Consider the following 25,926-nt stretch of genomic DNA (forward strand, 5'->3'; position numbering starts at 1 on the left):
TGACTCTATGGCATACAGACACATTTCCAATGACTCTGTACAACTCATGTTCGCAGTATTATTATTATTTGCCAGTTTGTCGGCAAGAGAATTAATCCCAAAGTAGTATATGGTAACAATACAAATATTGTTAATATATAGTTTGTAGATGTTAAGCTTGATTTTCTGATCTTTTGTCGAGAGTAATATGTTCAGGGTACTCAAATACAAAATGATCAGCATTTTGACCCAACTACTTTATCAGTGCTACTCGAACCCAAACAATAAAATTGGTACCGATTCAAGAATCTGATCCCTTAACCTTAATCAATTCAGTCTCTTACAAGGGGATGAATTTGAGTATTCATTTCCTATGAGAATCAGCAGGAGACATCTGCAGCAAATTTTGGCCCTCGTGAACTTCATGGTCCGTATTGTACTTGAGAACGACACCTGACAATACTTGATGAAAACACTTTCTGTCCACTTCAAGACAATTTTCAATAGCCATGATAAATTTGAAATAGAAACAGAAGAGAATGCAAATACTAGAATCTGGAGTGAAAACAGAATCAATCTTCTGGAGAAACTGAGCAGGTTGGCAGGCTGTTGTGAGTTGAAAGGAATTGCTGATGACTTGGGTTGAGACCCTGCATCAAGGTCTTTCTTTAAATGTATTTACTCACACTATCCATAAGATGATTCAATTGTGTGCTTGCAAGGAAGCTGTGGTGTTGATGGGGAGGAAATTTAATAAATGAAAACAAAAATGGTATGTTCCGTTCTCAACTTGCAATGATAGTACCAGTGGGCAATTGGATACTAATTGTTGAATCACCCTAAACATCAAGGTGCATACTTGCCAACCTTAAGTTTCACAAGTTCTAGGGTACACTGCAAGAATGTTTACTGGGTCCTGAAGAAGGGTCTCAGCCTGAAACATTAGTTGTTTATTCGTTTTCACAGACGTGGCCAGACGTGCTGAATTCCTCCAGGATTTTGTGTGTGCCGCTTTGGATTTCGAGGATCTGCAGAGTTTCTCATGTCTATGTGTACCTTTACTTACAACAGTCTGGATTAGTTGAGATACCTTCTGAATGGAGATCACCTGTACAGAATACCACATATGATTACTTGGTAAAGCATTTACAGCATTTGTAAATACTTCCAGTCAAGACTGTGTCTGCGTACAACACTCCACAGATGACATCTAGATAGACTATGAAACAATATTTCATTTCTTTTAGGTCTTTTACATTTATTTTTCATCTTGAATGTGATTCTGGAATAGCTGGCACCTATAATTTGCAGTTTGGAGATCATTTTGGTATTCCAGCACTCTGCATTCTCCAAGAAGATTCTGGGAGACAGAGGCAGCATGAGCGAACCTTGTGGTGAGAAGTTTGCGGGACAGGGCCCAAGCCAATGTTCAATTCCATTTCATCGATTAAAATGATGAGGGAGATTGAAACATCGAGGCGAATGTGGAAGGTGAGTTCTGCCGGGGGGGGGGGGGGGGGTGGTGCGGAGAGCCTGCTGCTGTGCCCAGAGAACATTACCCATGTTTTCAGTGTTTTCAAGATGGACTTGGACTCTGGACTTTCATTTCACTTAAGTTTTTTTATATATTCTATTGTGTTTTTCATCCAATCTTTTTCATTTTTTGTGTGTGGGGGGGAGGGGGATTTGGAGGTCAATGTGTCTCTGTGTGTAGAAGAGCATAAGGGGGTTGGGGGTTGATGATTGCTCTGCCATTCTTTTCTTGGTTTCATGGTGCAGCCCTCCGATGAAAAATAATATTGTATCTGTTAAATAGGGGCCGTGGCCAATTCTGATTTGATGAAGATGGACATGAAAGCACAGAGGAACATCTGGAAAAATTTCTGAAACGCTTGTTCACTGTTGTCGTTACTGCGCGGTCGGGAATCTTTCAGAGGGTAGGCCTCAAAATCCCCGGCTTTGCCTGCTGTTGGTGACCGAGAAGGAGGTTGAATCGTTCAGCTAGTGATGGCCCTCAGTACTCGGTGTCGGAGTGCAGATCAGAGCTCAAAGTTTTCGGATGACTCAAGAGTCAGACCGTGGTCGGGTATGGTAGGGAGAGTTTTTCTTCCTTCTCTCAGTCTGCGTGAGATGTGGGACATTTGAGAGACTTCGAACTTTACTGTGCTCATTGACTTCTTCATCAAGTTATGGTATTGTTGCACTGTTGTAACTATATAATTATGTGGTTTTGCTAGTTTTTTTTTCAGTCTTGGTCTGTCCTGTGTTTTGTGATATCACACTGGAGGAAATATTATATCATTTCTTAATGCATGCATTACTAAATGACAATAAAAGAGGACTACATGTCTTCATAATCTAAATCTATTTGGAGAAGTTGTTCAGAGTTCTATACTTTGATAATGAGTGAACTTTTGAATATTTTAACTACAAGTCCTATTTGTACAGACTGCAAATTACAAACTCTGACGGAAAAATAAAGACAATGGAAGCTCCATTTGATACTTCAGGAAGAAACCTCAGATGACAACTACCTGAATACAAGTCTATTCATTAACAATTCAGCTCCAGCTTTTTTTTTTGGCTTACTCAGAAACATTAGAATACAAGATGGAAACATTTTATTTGTAAAAGGAGTACCAAATAGCTTAGGAGAGAAGTAGAATCTAACGTTAACAGAATTGCAAAATAAAACATTCCTTTGCTAAATGCTGAACTTGTCAATAAGCAATGCTTCAAGATACAATTTCTCCCTAGGTTGTGAATGCCTCATGTATGAACATCCTGTACATATAAAAGAATGTTTGGGAGATTGGTGGGCTGGACCTTCTCTGGGGCTAGAGGCATCTTCTGATAGGTGGGAATGGGGTACTTCTGCATGCCTTCTCTCCCCGCTGAAGCCTGATTTGAGCTGGTCCGAGCAGATCTGAGGGTGCAGAGCAGGTCTGCTCCCGCAGTAAGGCATTGAGGCTGGCTAGCAGCCAGCCACTTTTCCTGCAACTGCTCGCTCTCCTAGGACAGCTGTTTTAGTATTCCTCTCCCATGCACTATTTTTGATTATTTCCAGTTTACAAAGTTCAGGTTACAAACACATTTCAGCTTGTACACCTTCAAATATAACCTTTGGAAAGAAGCCCATAAAAATGGAAGATTGGAACAAAACTACTTGCAAATTTGGTACAGCTCGGGTTAACCTGTGGTAGAAAGAAACCTCTTCAAATGAGCTGACAATCCCAGCAGAAACTGCATTATGTATGCAAACTGGGTAGAAATCTGAACAAAACTCAAAAGCATTGGAGTATCTGAAGTTATCCATGAACCAAGATGTTTTTTTTTAAAAAAAACAATCTTTCACAAACTCAGATGAAATGCAACAAGCTTTTTTTTTTGTGTGTAGTCAGTTTCTTCATTAATTGAAAATTTGCAAGTGTTAAGTATTTTAAACAGTGGACATGATGCAAAAAATAAAACAAGAAGTGATGCCTTTGGTCTGCAAAAGCACAGTAAGTAGAAACGTACACACTGATTAGCTAGCATGGCAGTGTTGTGGGCTTCTTTTTTTAAAAAAATAACAGGTATTCCTTTCATCAGGAAAATGCAGAAAATATGTTATCAAGAACTGCAAATAAAATCAATCTCAACTTCAGTATCTTTTAGCAATATCATCAGCAGGCTTGATTGTGAACAGTCATCGCTGTTGGTTGGGACGGACACCACCTTACTTAAAATCAGGATAAAGGAGTGCAGAAACAATATAATTTACACTTTAAATCCCCAAATTTGGTTTTGTCAATTTAAAGTAAATTCCAGAAAAAACGCTAGTCAAGGAACTATTGATATTTTGTGTTGAAACCAATGACAGTTCCATTTTCTCCCAAATTGCTGCTCAACACATCGACTTCAACAGATTAATTGTTGCTTCACATTCCAACAGGTACAGTCTTGTGTCTACAATCTACACAACACCTTGAGTCAAACACATAGGAGTGTTAAAGATGACACATTTCACTGTTCTGAAGTCATAGAATTTCTGTCAGTGATTTAAAAAGCTGTCAGTTGATTAAAATGCATTTCAGGTAATTAATTCCTTCAACCTGTTTAAGCAGTGCACCTGTGCACCCTCAATAATTGGATTCAAGTCCCCTCAAACTATTCTGAATGTTGCTTCTCAATGTTGAGCAGTTACGGACCAGATACTCCTTGGAGTTTATACGGTGTTGGATCCCCCCCCCCACCCCCCACCAAGGACTCTGAGCATAACCATGCAAATTTTCTTCAACCCATCTGGATCTCTTCCTGTCAGTGTCTATTGAAGGAGGCCAATGGTGGGTATACACATGATGCAGCCCGTCTAACAGAATCTGCTGAGAATAAGTAGAACTTTGTGGGGAAAAAAAAACCAAAATATCAGAATATATATGCATGGCACAAGAGATGGCATATGCTTGGAGCTGAAGATAAAGCTCAATTTATTACCCTCAGTGGTGGCCATTGTTCATCCGTCCCTGCTGCCTGAGCTTTTTCAGATAAATCTTAATGTATAAACCCTCAAGCTGCGTATTAATATTCACTGTTCTGCAGTGAGGAATCGAAATATCTAACTACTGGAGCTTCTTCAAACTAATCATGAATTCAAACTTTGACATTACATATTCTGAAAAGTATATTTTCAAAGAACTATACACAATAAATTACTCCATACGTGAGTAGATTTATACAAACAGGGAACAGAATTTACAAGTTCAGGAGGATTTAAAAAAAATTTCTCTGATTTTTTTTTTCAGTATCCAGACCTGTTTGTGTTTGGTTTAACCCACATTAAATAATAATAAAAATGGTAAAACATTGTTAGGACAATTTTTTGTTTAATATTACAAAATCCTGGCAGCAGCAAAGAAAATTGAGAACAAAAAAAAAGAGTATCTGAAAAGGAGGGGAAAAAAGTCACAGTAGAATGGACTCTGCTCAAACTGTTGCTTGCTATCATAGTATATATTAGGCTTGGATTTCACACTAAGTAAATATTGTGTTTATTTACCAACATGCAACAGTGGGGAAGATGCTGTGTGAGGATTCCTTTTGGAAAGCTGAAATGATGCACATATGGTTTTTCATTTGAAAGCCTCTGTCTGTGCTTGCAACGTGAGTCTTAAAAGTAGATTTGCAATCTGGAAGATTTTCAATTACATATCTAGTGAGAATTTTAAAATGACACAAAGAACTTAAGACTCTTTTACCACCCAACAGGAAAAACTTCCTTGAATCAGCGTTGATTTATATACAAGATACGCAGAAAGATAACAAAAGGGACATTTGGATGCACTATTTAGTACTTTAATAAACATGTTTAGTTGAAGCAGAAGTCTTACTTATATACGGTAAGTTTACAGCATACATGGCAAGTCCAACCAATGCAATTTAAAAAAAAATTGAAACTCGTGTGACAAATAAACCAAGCCTATTATTTCTTCCCTTCGCAGGGGAGGATGTTGCTTAGAGACAATTGTGCAAAACTGATGTTCTGATATGCTTCTGAAGTGAAACGTTATAAAGCCCCTGAAACATGAAGGCAATTTTTAAAATTTATCTGCACCTGCTTCACAAAAGTGAATACATTAGCACAATGCACTCTTTTGAATTAATGATTCAATTCCCATTTCCAACTAAACTCAGTCAGTATTCTATGTACACGTACATATACACACACAGTGACTGAATGATTTCCCATTCACACAACAGATTTTCACTGTATAAAAATGTACAGCGGTTTTATTGACATATACATTCCATATGTTTACAGCTGCAAGATAGGAGGCACACCCAGTATTGCACTTCATTAAAATTCAGGCTCAAACATAACCCAGAAGTTTAAATGAAAATTGCAGTGTAACATAGCAACTTCGTAATACACCTAACACTGATACCATATATACATTATGATATTCATACACAACAAGCCCTAACACATCCTCAACAGTCTATCAAATGAACCAGAATATACTCTCAACCTGTGACATGTTGCAATTTCCAAGAATACTGTACAGGGTTAGCCAAAAGTAGTACTTGAAGTACTTGTAGCAATTCTTCAAACGTGTAGTTTGAAAGCTGTCCTTGACTTAAATCCCAACTGCTTTTAGAAAAAGCACCTCCTGTCAAGGTACCATATAGGTGTGTGATGCTTTACAGCCGAGGATTACAACTGCAGCATGCAAACACTTCACAAATTAAAGCCTTTTGGAAAACTCGAGTCACTTATAGCAATTTGTACACAAAATTCTTAAACTTTTGTGCACCACATCTCATTCCAATGACCACGACCAACTCCATTTGCTGACTTCAGAAACTGAAGATATTAAAAGGCTTGGGAATCTGAAGGAACCTCTCCTTTTTGCATGTTCAGAAAGTATGAGCATTTCTGCATACGCCACAACCTAAAGCAAACTCCTCACCAGTGGATGGGTGAATAACATGAAGAGGACACTCAGCTCCCTCAAGCTGCTTTCCTTTTGGACCTGAAACGTAGATGAAACGTAGTTAATTGTGCCAAATTAACAGAATCTAAAGCTTCAACATTTCTCAACATCTCCTGGGCAAGAAGTGAGATTAAAAACAAAGATGAAGATTTATAGGGTTAGGTGCTAAATGCAGGAAAATGGGACTAGCTTAGATCTTGGTCAATACAGATGTATTGGGACAAAAGGACTGTTTCTGCGCTATATTATTCTGTGGCTCTAACTAAAGGCAATTTCACCTTTGTAATAAATGTACCAACTTAGGCAGATGCAAACCTGGAAATAATATGCACCTATGCACAGGATTAAAAGTGGTTGCAGAAGATTGTAGACTCAGTCAACCTCATCACAAGCACAAGACTCCCCACCATTGAGGACACCTTCAAAAGGACCTTCACAACCCAAGACATTCATTAAGGACCCCACCACCCTCTTCTCATTCATACCATCAGGTGGTGGTACAGGAGCCTGAAGGCTTACATTCAACATTTTTGGAACAGCTTCTTCTCCACTGTCACTAGATTTCTGAATGATCATGAACAATATCTTGCTAGTCCTCTTTTGCACTGTTTTATATTGTAACTTACCGTAATGTTTGTCTTGCACTGTACTGGTGCCACAAATTTCACAACATACAGTATGTTAATGATGCTATTACAAGAACATTTTGCACAGATCACCACAGTCTTTAGGTGCCTGTCAAAACAGTCCAGAATGAATAAGTGGGAGGAAAATGAGAAGACGACTTGAGAGGCCATAGTTTAATACACTGAATTCCTCTGGGAGGGTTTGTAGATTTCCCACACATGGTAATAAATTATGTATGAAGTTAAAATATTGTTCCCATAAAAGGCAACACAGGGAAGACAGGCCAGTGGAAAGGCCAAGTTAAAACTCTGACATATTTGGTTAGCAGACTTGGTAGGAATTGATCTTTGAGAAACAGCCGAATGGTAATATGCTTACAGGCAGGAAGGCAGCAGTGGGAATATTAGTTCAATAATTTAGTAATCACTGGTAAATGATAGTTCAGATGAAAAAAAACTTTTCTGCTGTGTAGCCATTTCAGTAATTTCATTGCTTTTGTTTGCAACCACAAAGCAGTCTGGGACCCGCACAAGGGTCAGATGCACATTGGAGTTTTTTTTCAGACCAATGGGAAACACGAATAGGTAGCACGGCTTCAATGCCGATAACTACTGTTTAAATACTAGCATGTATTAACCTTGCGTAGGCATATAAACAAATTGCTGTTAAAATGCATCAGTGATGATTGAATCACTGAGTTCGGGCTATCTCTTAACATCTCAATATCTCCATAATATCAATTCTTAGAAAGTTTATTGAAACTCAGATTTCTACTTCCATTACAATTTGATATTCTCTTTCTTCGCCCGACTGATAATACAACAGTCAGCACTTCTTGGCATTTTCTCACGTAATCCTCTGTAGTTACCAATGTCCTACATCCTGAACTGAAATTAAACCAGTGAACTGTGAATTTAAACTAATTTAAGAACTGTGGAACTTCAATATTACAGATTATAGGTTCAAAACAGTTAATATTTCATCTTTTATCCCACTTCATTCAATTAACACGTTTTTCCTCACACTTCTCAGTAAAAAATGTAAAGCAGTTAAAAAGATTTAAAAGGCTAATATATACATATACATGACATCTGTGTGTGCAAATATATTTCTGTAAAGCACGAGTTACACATTGTCTACTTAGTATTGTTAACCACACAGAAAAATAGGTTGCATGCATGCATACAAGAACAAAAAAAAAAATCAGTCTTTGTGTGGTTGAATATCTATATGCAATTACATTAATTAATACCAGGCAATAGTTTGACTGATACCAAAAAGGGTCCTGCTGCTTACAAGGTTACAGAACAATGATGGACATTGTTGCCAAGTTAGACCTTGCCCACAAATATGCATTTCCATCAGGTCATGCAGATCATAATTGCATTTTGGAATGTTGAAAAATTGCCAATTTCTCCTCCTTCAATTGGGGTGAGTTCCAAAGGCAGTTCCACTGCTGATACCATCTGGATCCATGTACCAGTCATTGTAACCTGCTCACAAATAAAGCCTTTTCTCTTTTACACCTAACCCAGAACTAATGAAAGTGGAAAAAAAAAAGTAAAACCCCCTTCCTCAGCACATGAACGAGTTTTACCTCCTCCTGTTTTCATGAGTATATATGAGTAAAGCACAATACCTGCAGGGCAATGTGGAAGTTCTTCCTTCGGGATACTTGTCATCCTTTGGAAGTCATCATGGCAAGCATTACAGAAATGTGTTGTTCCAAAGCAAAAAAACACTGCCACAGAGCAGCAGTACCGACACTTATACTCCAGGAAGTCCGTTCCATGTTTGGGACACATCTGTTAATGGCATCATTTGTTATGAGTGTTGAGTATTTAGTATTTCAATAATATTTGAGTAATAATATAAATATATTGTTTGATCAAGCATTCTTGTTTATTTAAATAATTCATTATGGGTTATATATAAAAGTAAGTCAATGGCAAACATCATCACGTCACTACGCCATATGTCCGTGCTTCTGTTAAAAGCAAAAATGAAGCTAAGCCATGCATTCCTAGCTCCATGTTTCCTTTCAATTAGTTTAATGTTTCAAAACATAACAATGCGATACTGCTAACAGGTAGTATTGTTACTACATTATTTCTATTACTTACACAAATGAGAATTGTCTATGCTTTTCATGGATTAGGATTCAATTTCAATGAATTAACTTTCATCAATGCTCTAATATCAAAAAGAAAGATGGTGCTCAAATTTCACAAGTAGGAGCAATTCTGCTTTACTTTTATAGAACGTTTTATGAGACCATATCTGTATTAGCATATTAAGTATGGCTTTCCTTTAATGATTTTAATGCATTGGAAGCAGTGAGAAAGGGTTTACTCAGCTAACATCTGATATGGATGTATACCTTAAGAGAAAAGATGTGTGAGACTAGGTTTATATATCTGTTAAGAGTTAGGAGAGCAAGGGGAGTTTACTGAAATATGAGATTGAGCGGTTTAAGATGAGGTTGATGAGATGTCTGAAAGAATCTAAAATGAGAATTATGCCCAAAAAATATAGGGCTGATCATTTAACAAAAATATAAGGCAATGTTGTCCTGAAAGTTTTGAGTCTTTGGAAGCATTCTACAAAAGGGCAGTGTAAAATTTAAAACATTTAAAAGACAGGTGTATACAGATTTGAGATGGCAATACGGAGCTGAGGTTACTGGGAAATCAGAGATGGTCAGATTGAGCAACACAAAGTGCTGGAGGACCTCAGAGGGTCCGGCAGTGATTATGAAGTAACATGCATAGTCAACTTTATGGATCCAGATGAAGGGTTTGAATCTGAAATATCAACTGTCCATTTCCCTTCATAGATACTTCCTGATCCACTGAGTTCTTTCATAACCTTGTGCTGCTTCCGATTCCACAATCTGCATTGTGCGCTTCCACGATTGTACTGAACTGGCAGTGCAGGCTTAACATGCCAAGTAGCCTATGTCACATGTCACACTTAAATAATTTGCAGAAAACTGGTAAAAGCAGAATACCTGAGCTCTGGAGACATCTGAACAGGCACCGCAAATCAGTTCCCTTGGGTCATAGTCATCACCCTGGCCTGCTTCAGCATCACATCGTGCTTCACCTCCAAAGTATGCCTTCACAAAACAGGTCAAAATTTTGCTGTTAGTTCCTTCATTTCAAGCAAAAATAGTAGATCTAACACCTGAAATAAGGTTGCTTAAGTGACCGAACTGTTTAAAGTGATCACTCTGCAAGATATTTACTTGGAGCTTAAAGCAGAGAACGTATATTATCTCCTCAAAAATCTTGAATGCTTTAATTTAAACCTCAAGAGAAAATAGCCTGGGAGATATTTCAAGAAATCCAATCTACTTAGCAACACTCTTAAAAAGGCACAAAAAATATGGTTTTATTCTTGAGGACACCTTCAAAACACAGTGCTTCAAGAAGGCGTCATTCATCATTAAGGACCCTCATCATCTGGCACAGACTCACTACTCACTACTGCTATCAGGGAGGTGGTACAGGAGCCTGAAGACACACACTTAATATTTTAGGAACATCTTCTTCCCCTTTGCCATCAGATTTCTGAGAGATTCATGAGCAGTACCTAGCTATTCCTCTTTTGCACTATTTTTTTTATTGCAATTCATAGCAATTTGTCATGCCTTCACTATACTGCTGCCACAAAACAAATTTCATGACCATTGTCAGTGACAGTAAATCCGATTCTCATTGGATTAATACTTTCCCTTAAATATTTGTTCTTGAGCAGAGTGCATAGGGTCTAAGAGCACAATGGACAAGCCAGCATAAGCTGGAAGCAGAGTCAGACCTGGAAGGTCATTATTCTGGTAAGGTTACTCTTGACTGTTGTGGGAAATAGCACATCCTGGCTCCATAGGATGTGGCTGGATATGCACAACCAGAAACTCTTGTTTAGTTTCCTTGAATCCTTCACCTCTTAACTAACCACTCACAGTGAACTAAATCCCAGCCAGCCCTGCTGCTATTGCTCGTCCTTGCCAATTGTACCTAGGCAGGTAACTAGGCAATAAATAACCAATTAGTTTGTGAATTTCTGAAAGAACAGAATTACTTTCTGAAAAACGAAATCAGGTCAAATACAATTATTACAAATACAAAGTGAAAAGTGACTCAACATCCAAGAGTGACTTCTTCAAATGTGCACCTACTTTTTTACATTTGTAGCAAACGTAGTAAGCATATCTATTCATTGCAAATCCAGCAGGATCATTGTAAAAACGAACACCAGGAGTGGTGATGGCATCACTTTTGTGCAATCCTTCATATTCCAGCCTCATTAGAGCCTTTCTCTTTACATCTTCATACAGGTTTTTGATAGGATCAAGTAAGTCTTTCAATACTAGATGATTTATTTTGTTCTGAAAATATAAAATTACATGACATTTATCACATGGTCAAATCAGTGCTACAAAGATCAACCCACAGTGCCATGGAAACCAAGATGCTCACCTTACATATTGGACATGCCATAAATCCAAAGGTTATTCTTGGGCCTACCCACTGATTTTCAAGAACCCGTCTACAGCAGTGCAGATGGAAAACATGGCTACACTCCAACTTGAGAGCAAAAGATAAATCAGTCAGTCATTGGCAGGGCTAAAAAACATCATTCAAACTAGACAAGTTATTCTTCTATCTTGACACAAAACACAGGCGGTCATGAAATGTTAACAATAGAAATACTCTGTATTCTTAATCAACATTAAGAAGGGTTTGACAGTGTGTTAGGATCGGATACAGTGACAGAAGCAAATGGGATCTAGCAACTTTCAATCTATGGAAGCAAATGATAGGATTGGAGGAGTCGCTTCCAATTTAGTGCAATTAAAAACTCAACAAAACCAATTTGTACTTGCAGAGTGCCATGAACTCTTAAAAAAAAGAAATATGCAGAAGTATCAAGAAAACTTTACAATCTATCCATGAAACAACTATTAGAGCAAATGATTAAAACTGAAGCTAATAAAGTTTAAACGAGCAAGGGACTTAGAAATGGAATTCCATTAAGACCCAAGTAGTTGTAGGGACTCTTGTCAATAGTAGTCACGTAAAAAACAATTCATATAAGGGTGTGGAAATACAGTAAAAAATCTCAGGTCTGTACAGGAAGTAATAAAGACTTTGAACACAAGGAAACCTTAAAAAATTGCAAGACGCGGAAACAACTTGGATCAGCAATCACTTGGTATATGACTTTGGACAGAGGCCACGTGATTTTGCATCAGCTCAAGATTATAGTAAAAGCATTCCAGTATTTTCTTATGAAATATATAACTTGTTATATTTTCATATGAAATATATATAATCACAAACTGCTTTCAATCGGTAACATACTCAAGACTGTACAATAATGATAAAAGAAAATTCAATCCATGAACAACTTTTAAATTAACTGAAATCTTAATGTGCATAAGTTTATCTTCATGGATGACATGACTTACCTGAACTGCAGGAGCTGCTGAAAGTGCCTCCGTAAAGCATATCATGCACATGTCATCAGCATCTTGCTTGAGAGATACTGCGTTTTTATCACAGCCATGTAAGCAAGGTAAACAGCGCACTTCGTCTTTAACTCCTCCACAGGGATGGCCGCAGGAATGGGTCTTGCCACAAGCGGTTTTAGCATATTCCTTGTTTTGGTGAATAAAGAGATATAGTACAGTGAAACCAAGCATTTCAGAAAACCCATTAGATTAAAAGTATATTGTGTTGAAACACAAGTATTTAAATCATCTGTGCTTGATAACATTTTGCATGTGATTCTATTTCACTCACTTGGCAGTCTGCATCAGAACACACGCTGCCCACTGCAGACAGCTCTGTTCCGTTTCTTGATCCACAGAATCGACATGTTTCTGAGCTGCTTGATGCAGGTTTGCCTGTACGGGAAGAAAGTATCATTTCAAATTATTATTGCAGCTTAATAATGTGTCAACAAAAGCATGTCATATATTTCTGCAGAACATTAACAGTGTACTCTCCACACATGCATGCATGCAACAACTGAGGAGATCACAAGCAGCAGCTTCAATTGATGGCCACGGTCACAAAAGCTCTATTTCCATAATTGATTTCTTTCCCAGTTGAAAACCTACATATATCAAATTCATTGACTAGTCAGATTACTTGTCAACTCTATCTAAAGGAATGGCCGTGTAAGAACGTGTAACGTGTAAGAATGGCCAATACAGAGCTTCTTATCCAAAACTGCAAATCATGGGGCATCAGAACCACAACATTTTCCCTATAAAAATTACAAATATGCAGTCTTCCCAGTTCTTCAGATGCTGTTTTATCTCCATAAATAAATCCACAAATCTGTTGAAACCTGTATTAATGTACAAAGTTTGAATAATTGTATAGATCCCTTCCCATTTTAACATGTAGAAATACAGTGCTCATTCAGTAGAGAACACAAAAATAAAATCTAAATTATTAAGTGGTCTAAAAGTTTAGTACAATAGGTCATAAAAATAAGTGGACAGGCAAGAACTACACCTGGAGGTTACACTGTATGTGCAATAAGAAATAAAAAGACAAGTAGTGCAATACTGCAGATGAATCCCAGCAACATAAATATAAGACTGCTTGATGAAACTGGAGGAGGAAATGAAAGATCCAGCTTCCTTTCTCTCTCAAAGCTGTTGTAAAGTCTGGAGATGATTGATACAGGAGATTTCTTGGTGTCCTATTGTCTGGATTTGGCTCACTCACTCAACAAATAACCATGTATTTAATTTTTGAAGGTCTTGAATTGATATTTGTTGGTTTTTTTTTTAAGAAAGAATAGTGTCTGTAAAAAGATTCTGGAAATTAAGCCAGGGACTGCAAAATAATGCTGTTGTTTGTAATTATCAAGGACAGTATACAATTCCCAATTGCTTTCTTCTGGCAAGGTGGATAGTCTGCATTTGCTTAGTAAACCAAGAAAAACCTGAGCATGTGCTTAACATATTCTTACCCAATTGCTGTAACAAACTTAATTCCAGAGAAATGCTCTATCAATTTGCCTGTACATATTTGAAGTCTAAGGTACAGATCTCACAATTTGGTTAATAGACAATAGGTGCAGGAGTAGGCCATTCGGCCCTTTGAGCCAGCACCTCCATTCACTGTGATCATGGCTGATCATCCACAATCAGTACCCTGTTCCTACCTTCTCCCCATATCCCTTGACTCCGCTATCATTAAGAGCTCTATTTAACTCTTTCTTGAAAGCATCCAGAGAATTGGCCTCCACTGCCTTCTGAGGCAGAGCCTTCCACAGATGGGTTACATTCCATGTCCTTTCTTAATTAGACATTATGCACAACAGTAGCAGTCCTAATCATCCTTTCCATTGCTCGAGGAATGTAAACTTTAACTTTATGATCTAGAGACACGAGAAACCTTCAAAATTGTGACTTGCATATTTTGTATGAAGTTGGTAAATGGTAAATATTATTTTGTTTATGCTCAAGACCAGAGAAAGCTTTAGGGGTAATTAGATCATTAAAATTAGAAGCATCAACTTTAATTATCTCTAAAGAATGGTTATAAATTACCACTAAGACCATAAGACATAGGATTAGGTCATAAGAATTAGGTCTTTCAGCCCATTAAGTCCGCCCTGACATTCCATCATGGCTGATCCCAGATCCCACTCAACCTCATACACCTGTCTTCTTGCCATATCCTTTGATGCCCTGACTGATCAGGAAGCGATCAACTTCTACCTTAAATATACCCACGGACTTGGCCTCCACCGCGGTCTATGGTAGGGTATTCCCCAAATTCATTACTCTCTGGCTAAAAAAATTCTTCCTTAAATTCCTCTGAAAGGTCGCCCATCAATCTTGAGGCTGTGCCCTTTAGTTCTGGATACCCCTACCAAAGGAAACTACTTGTGCGGGGCCTATCAGCAGCGGCAACTAAGCTTGACGAACGAGTGCTTCTCGCAGGTCAGAGGTGGTGATTTAAAATGAAAACTTCGTGGGTGTTAGTCCATTGTGCAGGGCCTATCAGTGGCAACAACTAAGCTCAACGAACGAGTGCCTCTCGCAGGTCAGAGGCGGTGATTTAAAACGAGAGCTTCGCGGGCGTCAGTCCATCGTGCGGGGCCTATCAACGGTGACAACTAAACTCAATCAACTAAATAAAAGTACCAAAGGGGTTATCGGAGCGGCTATTGTCGGGAGTAGGCCAGTGGCGAGAGTAGAAGCGACAAGTCTTGGCTCATTCAGGCTTCAGCAAGGTAGGTGGATAAGTGGACTTCATTTTTTGGTTTTTTCTTTGGATTTTTTTTGAGGGGTAGAGAGCATGTCGGTAGGGTTAGTATTTTGCTCAGGGTGTCGGATGTGGGAGTCCTGGGAATCTTCCAGTCTCCCAGATGGCCACATCTGCGCCAGGTGCATCAAGATGCAGCTCCTGAGAGACCGTGTTAGGGATCTGGAGCTGCAGCTCGATGACCTACAGCTTATTAGGGAGAGTGAAAAGGAGATAGAGAGGAGCTACAGGGAGTTAGTCACCCCAAGGCTGCAGGAGTCAGATAAGTGGGTGACAGTCAGGAAACCGAGGGGAAGAGCTCAGATAATAGAGAGCGTCCCTGTGGCCATCCCCCTCAGTAATCGTTATCTCGTTTTAGATACAGTTGAGGGGGATGGCCACGGCAATCGGGTCTCTGGCACTGAGCCTGGTTCCTTCGTGCAGAAGGGACAGAGGAAGATGAGGAATGCCGTAGTCATAGGGGATTCCATAGTGAGGAGAACAGACAGGAAGTTCTGTCAGCCCGATATAGATAGCTGCATGGTATGTTGCCTCCCAGGTACCAGGTTACAGGATGTCTCGGATCGGGTGCACAGTAATCTGAAGGGAGAGGATGACCAGCCAGAAGTCTTGGTACACGTTGGTACCAATGACATAGATAGAAAAAGGGAGGAGGTCCTGAAAAGAGAATTCAGGGAATTAGGTAGGAAGCTTAAAAGCAGGACCTTAGGGTAGTAATCTTAGGATTGCTGCCTGTGCCACGTGCTAGCGAGAGCAAGGAAAGCATGATCAGACGTATTAATATGTGGCTGAGAGACTGGTGTAGGGGGCAGGCTTCAGATTCCTGGATCACTGGGGCCTCATCTGGGGGAGGTACGACTGGCACAAAAAGGACGGGTTACACCTGAACCCAAAGGGGTCCAATATCCTAGCGGGCACATTTAATAGAGCTGTTAGGGAGGGTTTAAACTAATTTGGCAGGGGAGGGGAACCAGAGTGATTGGGCTGAGGAAGGGGAAAACAGAAATAAAGCAAAGATAGCATGCAACAGAGATTATAGAAAGAACTGGCAGGAGATGAGGCTTAATCAAAGCAGTGGCATGAGTTACAGGGCAACAGAGATGTAGTGCAGTTAAAACAGAAAGCTACAAATACTGGACTGAGAACGTTATACTTGAATGTACGTAGTTTAAGAAATAAAATGGACGATCTTGAAATTCAGCTACAGATTCACAAGTATGACGTTGTGGCCATCTCTGAAACTTGGCTAAACGATGGCTGCCATTGGGAGTTGAATGTCCAAGGATATACGGTGTATCGGAGAGATAGATTAGTTGGCAGAAGGGGTGGTGTGGCTCTGTGTATAAGAAATAATAATAAATCATTGGAAAGAGATGACATAGGATTAGAAGGTACAGGGTCTCTATGGGTTGAGTTAAGAAGTGGCAAGGGTAAAAGGATCCTAACAGCAGTTGTATACAGGCCTCCAAACAGCAGCCGGGATGTGGATTACAAATTACAGCAGGAGATAGAAAAGGCATATCAGAAAGGCAATGTCATGATAATTGTTGGGGATTTTAACATGAAAGTGTATTGGGAAAACCAGGCCAGTACTGGACCTCCAGAGAAAAAATCTGCAGACTGTCTAAGGGATGGCTTTTTAGAACAGCTTGTTGTTGAGCCCACTAGGGGATCGGCTGTGCTGGATTGGGTGTTGTGCAATGATCCGGAGGTGATAAGACAGCTTAAGGTTAAGGAACCCTTAGGGAACAGTGATCACAATATAATCAAGTTCACTTTGAAATTTGAAAGGGAAAAAATAAAATCTAACATGTTGGTATTTCAGTGGAATAAAGGAAATTACAATGGCATTGAGAGTTGACTGGAAAGGGACATCTGCAGGAAGGACAGCAGAGCAGCAATGGCTGGAGTTTCTACGAAAAATGAGGGAAGTGCAAGACATATATATTCCAAATAAGAAAGAAATTTTCAAAGGGAAGAAGGATACTACCGTGGCTGATAGGTGAAGTCAGAGCCAAAGTAAAAGCAAAAGAGAGGGCATACAAGGAAGCCAGAGGTAGTGGGAAGAGCTTTTAAAAACTTGCAGAAGGAAACTAAGAAGGTATTTGGAAGGAAAAGATGAATTATGAGAGGAAGCTGGTGACTAATACCAAAAAAGATACTCAAAGCTTTTTTAAGTATATAAAAGGGTAAAAGAAAGTTGAGGGTAGATATAGGACCAATACTAAATGACGCTGGAGATATTGTAGCGAAAGATGCAGAGATGGCAGAGGAACTGAGTGCATATTTTCTATCAGTCTTCACAGCGGAAGACGTCTGCAGTATACTGGACATTCAAGAGTGTCAGGGAAGTGAGGTTTGTGCAGTGAAAATTACGACTGAGAAGGTGCTCAGGAAGCTTAACAGTCTGAGGTTGGATAAATCTCCTAGACCTGATGGAATGCACCTTCGGGTTCTGAAGGAAGTAGCTGGAGAGATTGTGGAGGCGTTAACGATGATCTTTCAAGAATCGATAGCTTCTGGCATTGTACCAGATGACTAGAAAATTGCAAACGTTACTCTGCTATTTAAGGAGGGTGGCAGGCAGCAAAAAGGAAACTGTAGACCTGTTAGCCTGACATCAGTGGTTGGGAAGCTGTTGGAATCGATTGTTAGGGATGAGATTACGGCGTACCTGGAGGCACATGACAAGATAGGCCAGTGCCGGCATGGTTTCCTGAAAGGAAGATCTTGCCTGACAAACCTACTGCAATTCTTTGAGAAAATTACAAGCAGGGTAGACAAAGAAGATGTGGTATACTTGGATTTTCAGAAGGCCTTTGACAAGGTGCTCACACATGAGGCTGATTAGCAAGATAAGAGCCCAAGGAATTACAGGGAAGTTACTAGTGTGGGTGGAGCATTGGCTGGTCGGGAGAAAACAGAGAGTGGGAATAAAGAGATCCTATTCTGGTTGGCTGCCCATTACCAGTGGAGTTCCACAGAGGTTGGTGTTGGGATCATTTCTTTTTACTAGTAATGTCAATGATTTGGACTATGGTATTACAGGATTTGTGGCTAAATTTGCCGATGATACACAGATAGGTGGAGGAGTGGGTAGTGTTGAGGAAACAGAGAGCCTGCAGAGAGACTTAGATAGTTTAGGGGAATGGGCAAAGAAGTGGCAAATGAAATACAAGGTTGGCAAGTGTGGTGGAAGAAATAAATGGGCAGACTATTATTTAGATGGGGAGAGAATTCAAAATGCAGAGATGCAAAGAGACTTAGGAATCCTTGTGCAAGATACCCTAATGGTTAACCTGCAGGTTGAATCGGTTGTGAAGAAGGCGAATGCGATGTTGGATTTCATTTCTAGAGGTATAGAATATAAGAGATGGGATATGATGTTGAGGCTCTATAAGGCACTCGTGAAACCACACTTCAGAGTATTGTGTGCAATTTTGGGCTTATTTTAGAAAGGATATACTGACTTTGGAGAGGGTTCAGAGAAGATTCACGAGAATGATTCCAGGAATGAGAAGGTTACCGTATGAGGAACGTCTGGCAGCTCTTGGGCTGTATTCCCTGGAGTTCAGGAGAATGAGAGGGGATCCCATAGAAACATTCAGAATGTCAAAAGGCCTGAACAGATTAGATATGGCAAAATTATTTCCCATGGTAGGGGAGTTTAGGACAAGAGGGCATGATTTCAGGATTGAAGGATGTCCTTTTAGAACCGAGATGCGGAGAAACTACTTTAGTCAAAGGGTAGTAAGTCTGTGGAATTTGCCACAAGCGGCTGTGGAGGCCAAGTCATTGGGAGTATTTAAGGCAGGGATAGATAGGTTCTTGATTAGCCAGGGCATCAAAGGGTATGGGATGAAAGCAGGGGAGTGGGGATAACTGGATGAAGTGGATCAGCCCATAATTGAATAGCGGAGCATACTCGACAGGCCGAATGGCCTACTTCTGCTCCTAAATCTTATGGTCTTAATAAATATGACCATTCAAAAATACTCTTCTTTCCTAACATCAACACACACACACACACACACACAGAATACCTTGGACCTTTTGGATCAGATTTTTTTGCTTAGGTTTTCCGCCCTTGATGCATAAACATTAGGTAACTGGGGAACACCAGATGTGAAACTAGAGTTTTCTTTAAAGGAACATGCTCCAGAATTAGAAGTAGTAATGAAAGTCAACTTTTGTAAGAAATGTAGATGTAACAGAGAGTAGGTGCTGGTATCTTAAATAAACACACAGCATCTGTGAATGTGGTGTTGGAGGTGGAGGGGGAGTGGGCTGGATGAAGTTCAAAGTAAATTTTGTTATCAAACCACATATACCTCACCATATACAACCCTGAGATTTATTTTCCTGTGGGTATACACAGCAAATTTATAGAATAGTGACTTTTAACAGGATCAATGGAAGATAAGAGTGCAGAAGACAACATTGAGCAAATGCAAATATAAAACAGCAATAATGAGAACATGATACAATGAGATTAAGAGTCCTTAAAGTGAGATCATTGTTTGTGGGTACATTTCAATGATGGGGCGAAGAGGGGGTAAAATGAATTTGGTCCTGATGCAGTCTAACCCTGAAATGTTGATAATTCCCCAAGTCCTTACCACCCTCTCTTCTCCCTGCTAACCTCACAGATGCTTGATGCACTGAGTTACTCCAGTGGTTTATATTTAAGGAAAATGTGTGTTTGTGTCATCCTTACTGATACAATGATTGGCATGTAGTGTAAATCTGTATAACAAGTAGAAACTTAGCTGTTGTCTGAACCACAGAGCATACTGCATCACAGGCATTCTGATTATCTGCACACATTTTACATGACATACATTTAAATTCTGTAATTCTAACAGAAATATTGTGTAAAACTTGAGTCTTCAATTCTGACCTGTATGCTCTCTGAACTCTACCATTGCTTTCATGGTTTTTGAGTCTGCAAGTGCCATAAGCCAGAACAGCTTGGTTCTTCCACAGCCTTCATGAAGATCTACTTTAATTGCTTCCTCTTCTTCTTTAAACACCTGTAATTTGAAAGCACAATCAAGTCAATGGAAATAATCAAATTAGTCATTTCCCAAAAGCTTGCTATAGAAACTACCCATGCTTTTAGCAGCTCCTTTTAAAAGAATGAAACTAGTCATGCGTGAATATCTCAATGTTGGCTTATTTCCAGTTAACAAAATTATTGGCTTTTAAATACAAATAAAATTTAATTCTTCAACATGTTACAAATATTGGTAATCATCTTCATTTTGGTCTTGTCCTGAGAGGTGACAGAATAAAATGTTACTTGCTTGCAGAAACATTATTTGAAGAGTGACAAATTTTAAATATGAAGATTGATATAAATGAGATTATCTCCCGTTTCCCCCCCCCCCACATACTTTTCTCTAAACTTCCCCTTCGCTAGAGTGTACTATTTTTGGCGTTTCTTAAGGTTGCAACAGCTGGGGGTGATAAAGGAGACAAGCTCCTGCTAACTATTAAATACTCCAGATGGCGTGCACCTCAAATAGCCTCTGACAACCAAGTCCAGCTCCTGGCCTTCACGTGTGGCTTAGCTACTAAGCCTGGCAGAACCATGTTCACTGACAGAAGGAGGGGCAAAAGCGGGTTACTGGCGCCTTAAGACCAGTCACTTCAGGCAGATGGGGCTTATCAGCTGTGGTTGGTAGCTTATCTAGAAAGAAAACCCAGATCTCAAACCTCTGCTGCCTTGCGGCTATACCCACTCATGAGGAAGGCTTCAGGAGTAAACCCTGAGGGAAAAATCTGGAGCTGGAGTCCTTAGGGCAGTTCTACATTGAGTTCAATGCTGACTTGCAAACCCTGAAACACTGCTGGTACCAAACTGTATTGATCTTTGCTGTTCCTTTGGGTTAATCAGCTGCATGGAGAGCGGGAGCTTGCTGGATGGGTAACAGCTTGTTCTCCATATCGTACTGCCCAGGCTTGCATATCCATACAGCTAGGATGCAATATCTATGGTCAACTCTGACTGACAGAGGCCACAGGCTCAGACTATTTTTGGCCCAAGATTTATTAGTACTTTATAAACAATAGTTGAAAATCATTAAGCCTTCTACAAAAATATCTCAAGATCCTTGACTATCTTTTGAAAGTCCAAATAAATGCGTTAAATTTAATTCTTGCCTGTCTTTGATGAGATCTCGTCCTTCTGTGAAGATGAAGAAACCGGTCACAGTCTGTGCAAAGATTCCCACACACGTTACAGTGGATAATTGCTGGCGTCTCACCATCATCATGGTTGTCACACATTGGCTATGAATAAGATAACTTATTATAATTTAAGTCAATTAAAATAAATAATGCAAAAGATAATACTTCGATAAAATGCATACCCCTTAGTTCAAAGAAATCTCAAATGTATATTATATTTTGTTGTACATCTGTAAACATCCCTTGTCAAAATAAATTGCTTGATCACTCCAAGAGGAAGTTACAGGTTCTAAATTATGCAAGTTATATTAACAATGAGATTTGGATAAGCATTATATTTAAGAATAATATATACCATGCGTGATCTTCTTTAAATTGTTTATATAAAAATGCTTGCTTATGTGAACACTCATTTTTTTTTACAAAATTCTGCTAATTTTTAAATCGAGCTACCATATAATGAGAGGGACCAAAACATTGGGCACATTTAAAGTGGAGGTTGATAGGTTCTTGATTAGTACAGGCATCAAAGGTTATAGGGAGAAGGCAGGAGAATGGGGTTGAGAAGGATAATAAATCAACCATGATGGAATGGCTGAGCTGACTTGATAGGCCAAATGGCCTAATTCTATTGCTATGTCTCATGGCCTCTATATCAGGCATCATAGCAGAAAGAACTTAATGCAAGATTAGCTTTAACAGCAGTAAAGTTATAGCTGGAGAAGAAAGTTTCTTTGGAAGGGGAAGGAAACAAGATCTATGTTCTATATATAGAAGAGTAATGCCAACCTTATGCAGATATAATGATACTATTTCATGATATCACATAGACTATTCTGAAGCAACAAATAACTGAAGAATCATTCAAGTAGTAAAGCAACTTGTTAATTCATCCAACAAATTAGATTTTCTAGCAAAATTACATTCCTTTCACCATGCTGTTTATTTACATAATTCGAATATCCACATTTTTTCTGCACATTATACATAAATGGACCGCCAACTTAATCACTGATATAATTACATGGTATACATGATTTATTGTATCACCTGGAGAGTACTCAGTATCCCAGAGGCAATTATTAATAAAGCAAGAACCAAAAACAAATGATCAAGAGGAGATAGCAAGGTGAATCACATCTTCTCTGACTGATACTTACTTGGCTTGGTTATGTTTAATACTCATTTAGCTTTTTTGTCAGCTCTTAAGCACTCCCAAACATATTTAAAGCCTCCTAAATATTGTCCTTAATTTCAACATCCAATGGGATTAATGAGATTGCTCTCAGAGCCAGGATTGTCTCTATTGGTTGTATAGTTTCCCTCAATTGTGCAAGAAATTACAAAATTAGGCGTAGCATACATATTCCTTAATTTATTATATTCAGCACTCTGCTCATGCTTACATTAAATTTCAGCCCCCACCCACACACACCATAATATTTATATTGTGAAAAATGCTTTGTTGTTTGAGATTCTTCCTTTAACGCATTAAAGGGGTTTTCTAGTGGGTTCATTATCAAATATTATTCCTTGCACTGAGTTGAATCCAACTTCAGAAAGAAAGAATCAAATGAGCCAAATGCATTAAAATGTTTTCCTTACCATTTGTTTTTGTTGGCCATCTTTCCCCATCCATCTGCCAGAGGAAAGCCTATCAACGTGGTCTTGATCCAGCACACACAATGAAGCAAGAGCCAACCATAGCTGTGAAGCAAGATGATTGTTTGAATCCAGGTATAGTTATTTTTGATAAATGCTTTTTTTTTGTTTCTTAAATATACTGCAAATAATTATTACCCTGGTTGTTGAGGTGCACTGAAAAGGCACCCTGTATTCCTCTTCCATTTTTGTCAGGGCTATTATTGTTTCAGCAATAGCATTCTTTGTCACACGGGACCAGGCTTCTGACAGGTGCCCCTGAAAAAAATTGTTTTATCGAAATATAGTATCACCTATTGGTCCATTTTTTTACTGGTTGTCAAAATGCTCCAAAGTGGAAGCCTTTGCTTTAAAACATAAATTAGTTTTCTTTCTTCCACAACAGGATGACTTTCAAAATAACTTGTAGCTTCATCAGATATTTACAAACACGTCACCAGGATCCTTACTTACTGACATTATATAGACCGAAATACTATCAATTTAGGAATACAGATTTGGGAGAAGGTTGTGGGAAGGGAATAAAATAATAATTGGATTATTCAGTCTAACCTTCCCTTAAGTAACTCAAATCCATTGGCCAAAAGATTCAGTAACATGGTTTGGAAAGGTTTAGAAGGAAGTATACAAAGAGATTGCAGATACTGGGATCTGGAGCAAAAACCATTTGTTAGAGGAACTCAGAAGGTTGAGCAGCATGGGTGGGGAGACAGAAACTGTCAATGTTTTCAGTCAAAACCATGCATGAGGTTTAGAGGGATATGGAGTAAGGTCAGGCGAATGGGACTAGGTTGGATGGACGTCTTGGTTGATGTGAACGGGTTGGGCCAGAGGGTAGGTTTCCATGCTGTATTACTCTATGCTTCTAAAACTCAAGTCGCCCCCACATTTATCAACCACAACAGAAGCAAGGGAATCAAATATCAATGAAGTGTTGCCTCTCTCTGAAAACATGTAAAATTGTCTTTACTTTGCAATTCAGTGTCCTGCAGTGGCAAAGATCAGTGCATGCTTAGTGTAATAATACTGGGATTCCAGTTAATTGAACCATCATCTAATCAGAGCAGCTGCTTATTTGGGCAACTGATAAACAGCAAAAACTAATTGAGAAAATAGCCAGGATTCCCTTTGTTTATTCAGGATATTACACTGCTTAATTGGGATAGGAAATTGTTGCTGAACAGTTTCTTACTACCGTCAGTTGCATTCAGTTGTGTGGCTGTTAAAAACACTACACCGCTTAAAGTGAACAGTTTTTAAATAGCATCAGTTGCATGTATTTGTGTTCTAAAAGCAGTGGTTTTTGTCACTGATAGTTGGTGAGAAATAAACACCAAGACAATTCAGAGCTGTTTTGCTCACTGTGGGCTCAAGCATTCAGGCTTGGAGATGCCAGAAATGGCCATGAGTAAAAATGAAACAATTTCATTACTTCAATAAGTTACGAACTACGACAAATTTGAAGCTATCAACAATCATCTTGAGTGTTACAATGAAAATGAAGATTTGGAAGATGTAATCATCGAAAGCCTTGTATGAAGGACGTCCATTATCTGCACTAGGTATCTGTGCTCATTTTGTTAGTTTACAGTCAATCAAAAGAACACGGCAGCATACACACAAAATGAATTCTGCCATCAACAATTAGTAGAAACTACAGTTTTATAGTACTGTAGCAGTGTTATTAGTTACTTAATTTGTTACTCAGTTAAACTCAGTAAACTACTTCCATGAAATTTCAGGTATTTGGGGCAGCCACTTCATTGGGCCAAAATGTTCTGGTCCCTTTTGTGTCCCAATTAACCAAATTTACTGTATATAGTGATCACACTAAGGCTTGTGCTAACATTTGAGGTCAGTGTCCCTTCATCAGAACAGGAAAAGTAAGAACACAAGCATGTTTAAGTTGCAGGAAGGGAAGTGGAGAGAACAAAGGGACCGCTTGTAACAGTGGTGACTGAAGTTATCCTGTTAAAAAGATGTTGTCAGTGATATCTCATTTACACGAGGAAGGGGAGAAAAAAAAGTGCTACAATTATTTAACAGATTATGTAAATGGAAAGAGAAAAAATAACAAATTTACAGGTGGATGACCACAAATCAGAATTGGCCGGGCATGATATAAAAAGGGAAGGTCGATGATCATAACTTCTGGAATACTTGAGTATGCCAGGCTGTAAGGTACCTGAATGGAAGTGAGGAATTGCTCCTCAAACATTGGAGTTTCCTAGAAGAGTACAAGGCCAAACTTGGAGTGGGGTCAAGAATTAAAATGACTGACACCGCCCTGAAGTCTGAAGGGTGACGTCCTGCAAAGTAGTCACCCAGTTTGGGTCTGGTTTTACCATTATGAAGATCACCAATGCAATATAAAAGATCAGAAGTGCAAATTGTTTTACTTTGAAAGACTATTTGAGCTGCTCTATGGTGAGAAAGGGTAGCTATCGCACTACCTGTAGTAATAAGAGGGAGTGGTTGAAGGGGATGGAATGGTCAACCAGGGATTTGCAAAGTAACAGGTCTTTTTAAAACAATGTGTGCCAATAGGAACTCATTGAATTTCTGGCAGTGAATACAGTTTTAACTTGATTGGATGAGTTTATTTCCAGCACTTTGCTTTCACTTTAAATTTCTAATATTTACAGCTTTTTGTTGTTCTATCAGTATGTGCTTTGTCAGCAGATGCCCAAATCAAC

At 39.0% G+C, this 25,926-nt stretch overlaps 1 protein-coding gene across 17 annotated transcripts in view; it reads right to left on the reverse strand.

Moving 5' to 3' along the window:
- Positions 1 to 5,132: 5,132 nt before the first annotated feature.
- Positions 5,133 to 25,926, reverse strand: part of mycbp2 (MYC binding protein 2) — a 227,685-nt gene continuing 206,891 nt past the window's right edge. For 10 of the 17 annotated variants that reach the window (XM_063048481.1, XM_063048475.1, XM_063048480.1 and 7 more), the window contains 11 exons: positions 23,369 to 23,488; positions 23,174 to 23,275; positions 21,542 to 21,670; positions 20,277 to 20,409; positions 12,887 to 12,990; positions 12,553 to 12,741; positions 11,561 to 11,668; positions 11,260 to 11,469; positions 10,090 to 10,197; positions 8,719 to 8,884; positions 5,134 to 6,491 (listed from right to left, as the gene is read on the reverse strand). In XM_063048481.1, coding sequence (XP_062904551.1) covers positions 6,376 to 6,491; positions 8,719 to 8,884; positions 10,090 to 10,197; positions 11,260 to 11,469; positions 11,561 to 11,668; positions 12,553 to 12,741; positions 12,887 to 12,990; positions 20,277 to 20,409; positions 21,542 to 21,670; positions 23,174 to 23,275; positions 23,369 to 23,488 — 1,485 coding nt within the window. In that variant the 3' untranslated portion in view covers positions 5,134 to 6,375. Of the gene's footprint in view, positions 6,492 to 8,718; positions 8,885 to 10,089; positions 10,198 to 11,259; positions 11,470 to 11,560; positions 11,669 to 12,552; positions 12,742 to 12,886; positions 12,991 to 20,276; positions 20,410 to 21,541; positions 21,671 to 23,173; positions 23,276 to 23,368; positions 23,489 to 25,926 lie in introns of all 17 variants that reach the window. The other 7 variants (XM_063048482.1, XM_063048476.1, XM_063048474.1 and 4 more) reach the window with 2 other exon arrangements.

Source organism: Mobula hypostoma, chromosome 5 (assembly GCF_963921235.1).
Source record: "Mobula hypostoma chromosome 5, sMobHyp1.1, whole genome shotgun sequence".
NCBI classification, from domain to species: domain Eukaryota; kingdom Metazoa; phylum Chordata; class Chondrichthyes; order Myliobatiformes; family Myliobatidae; genus Mobula; species Mobula hypostoma.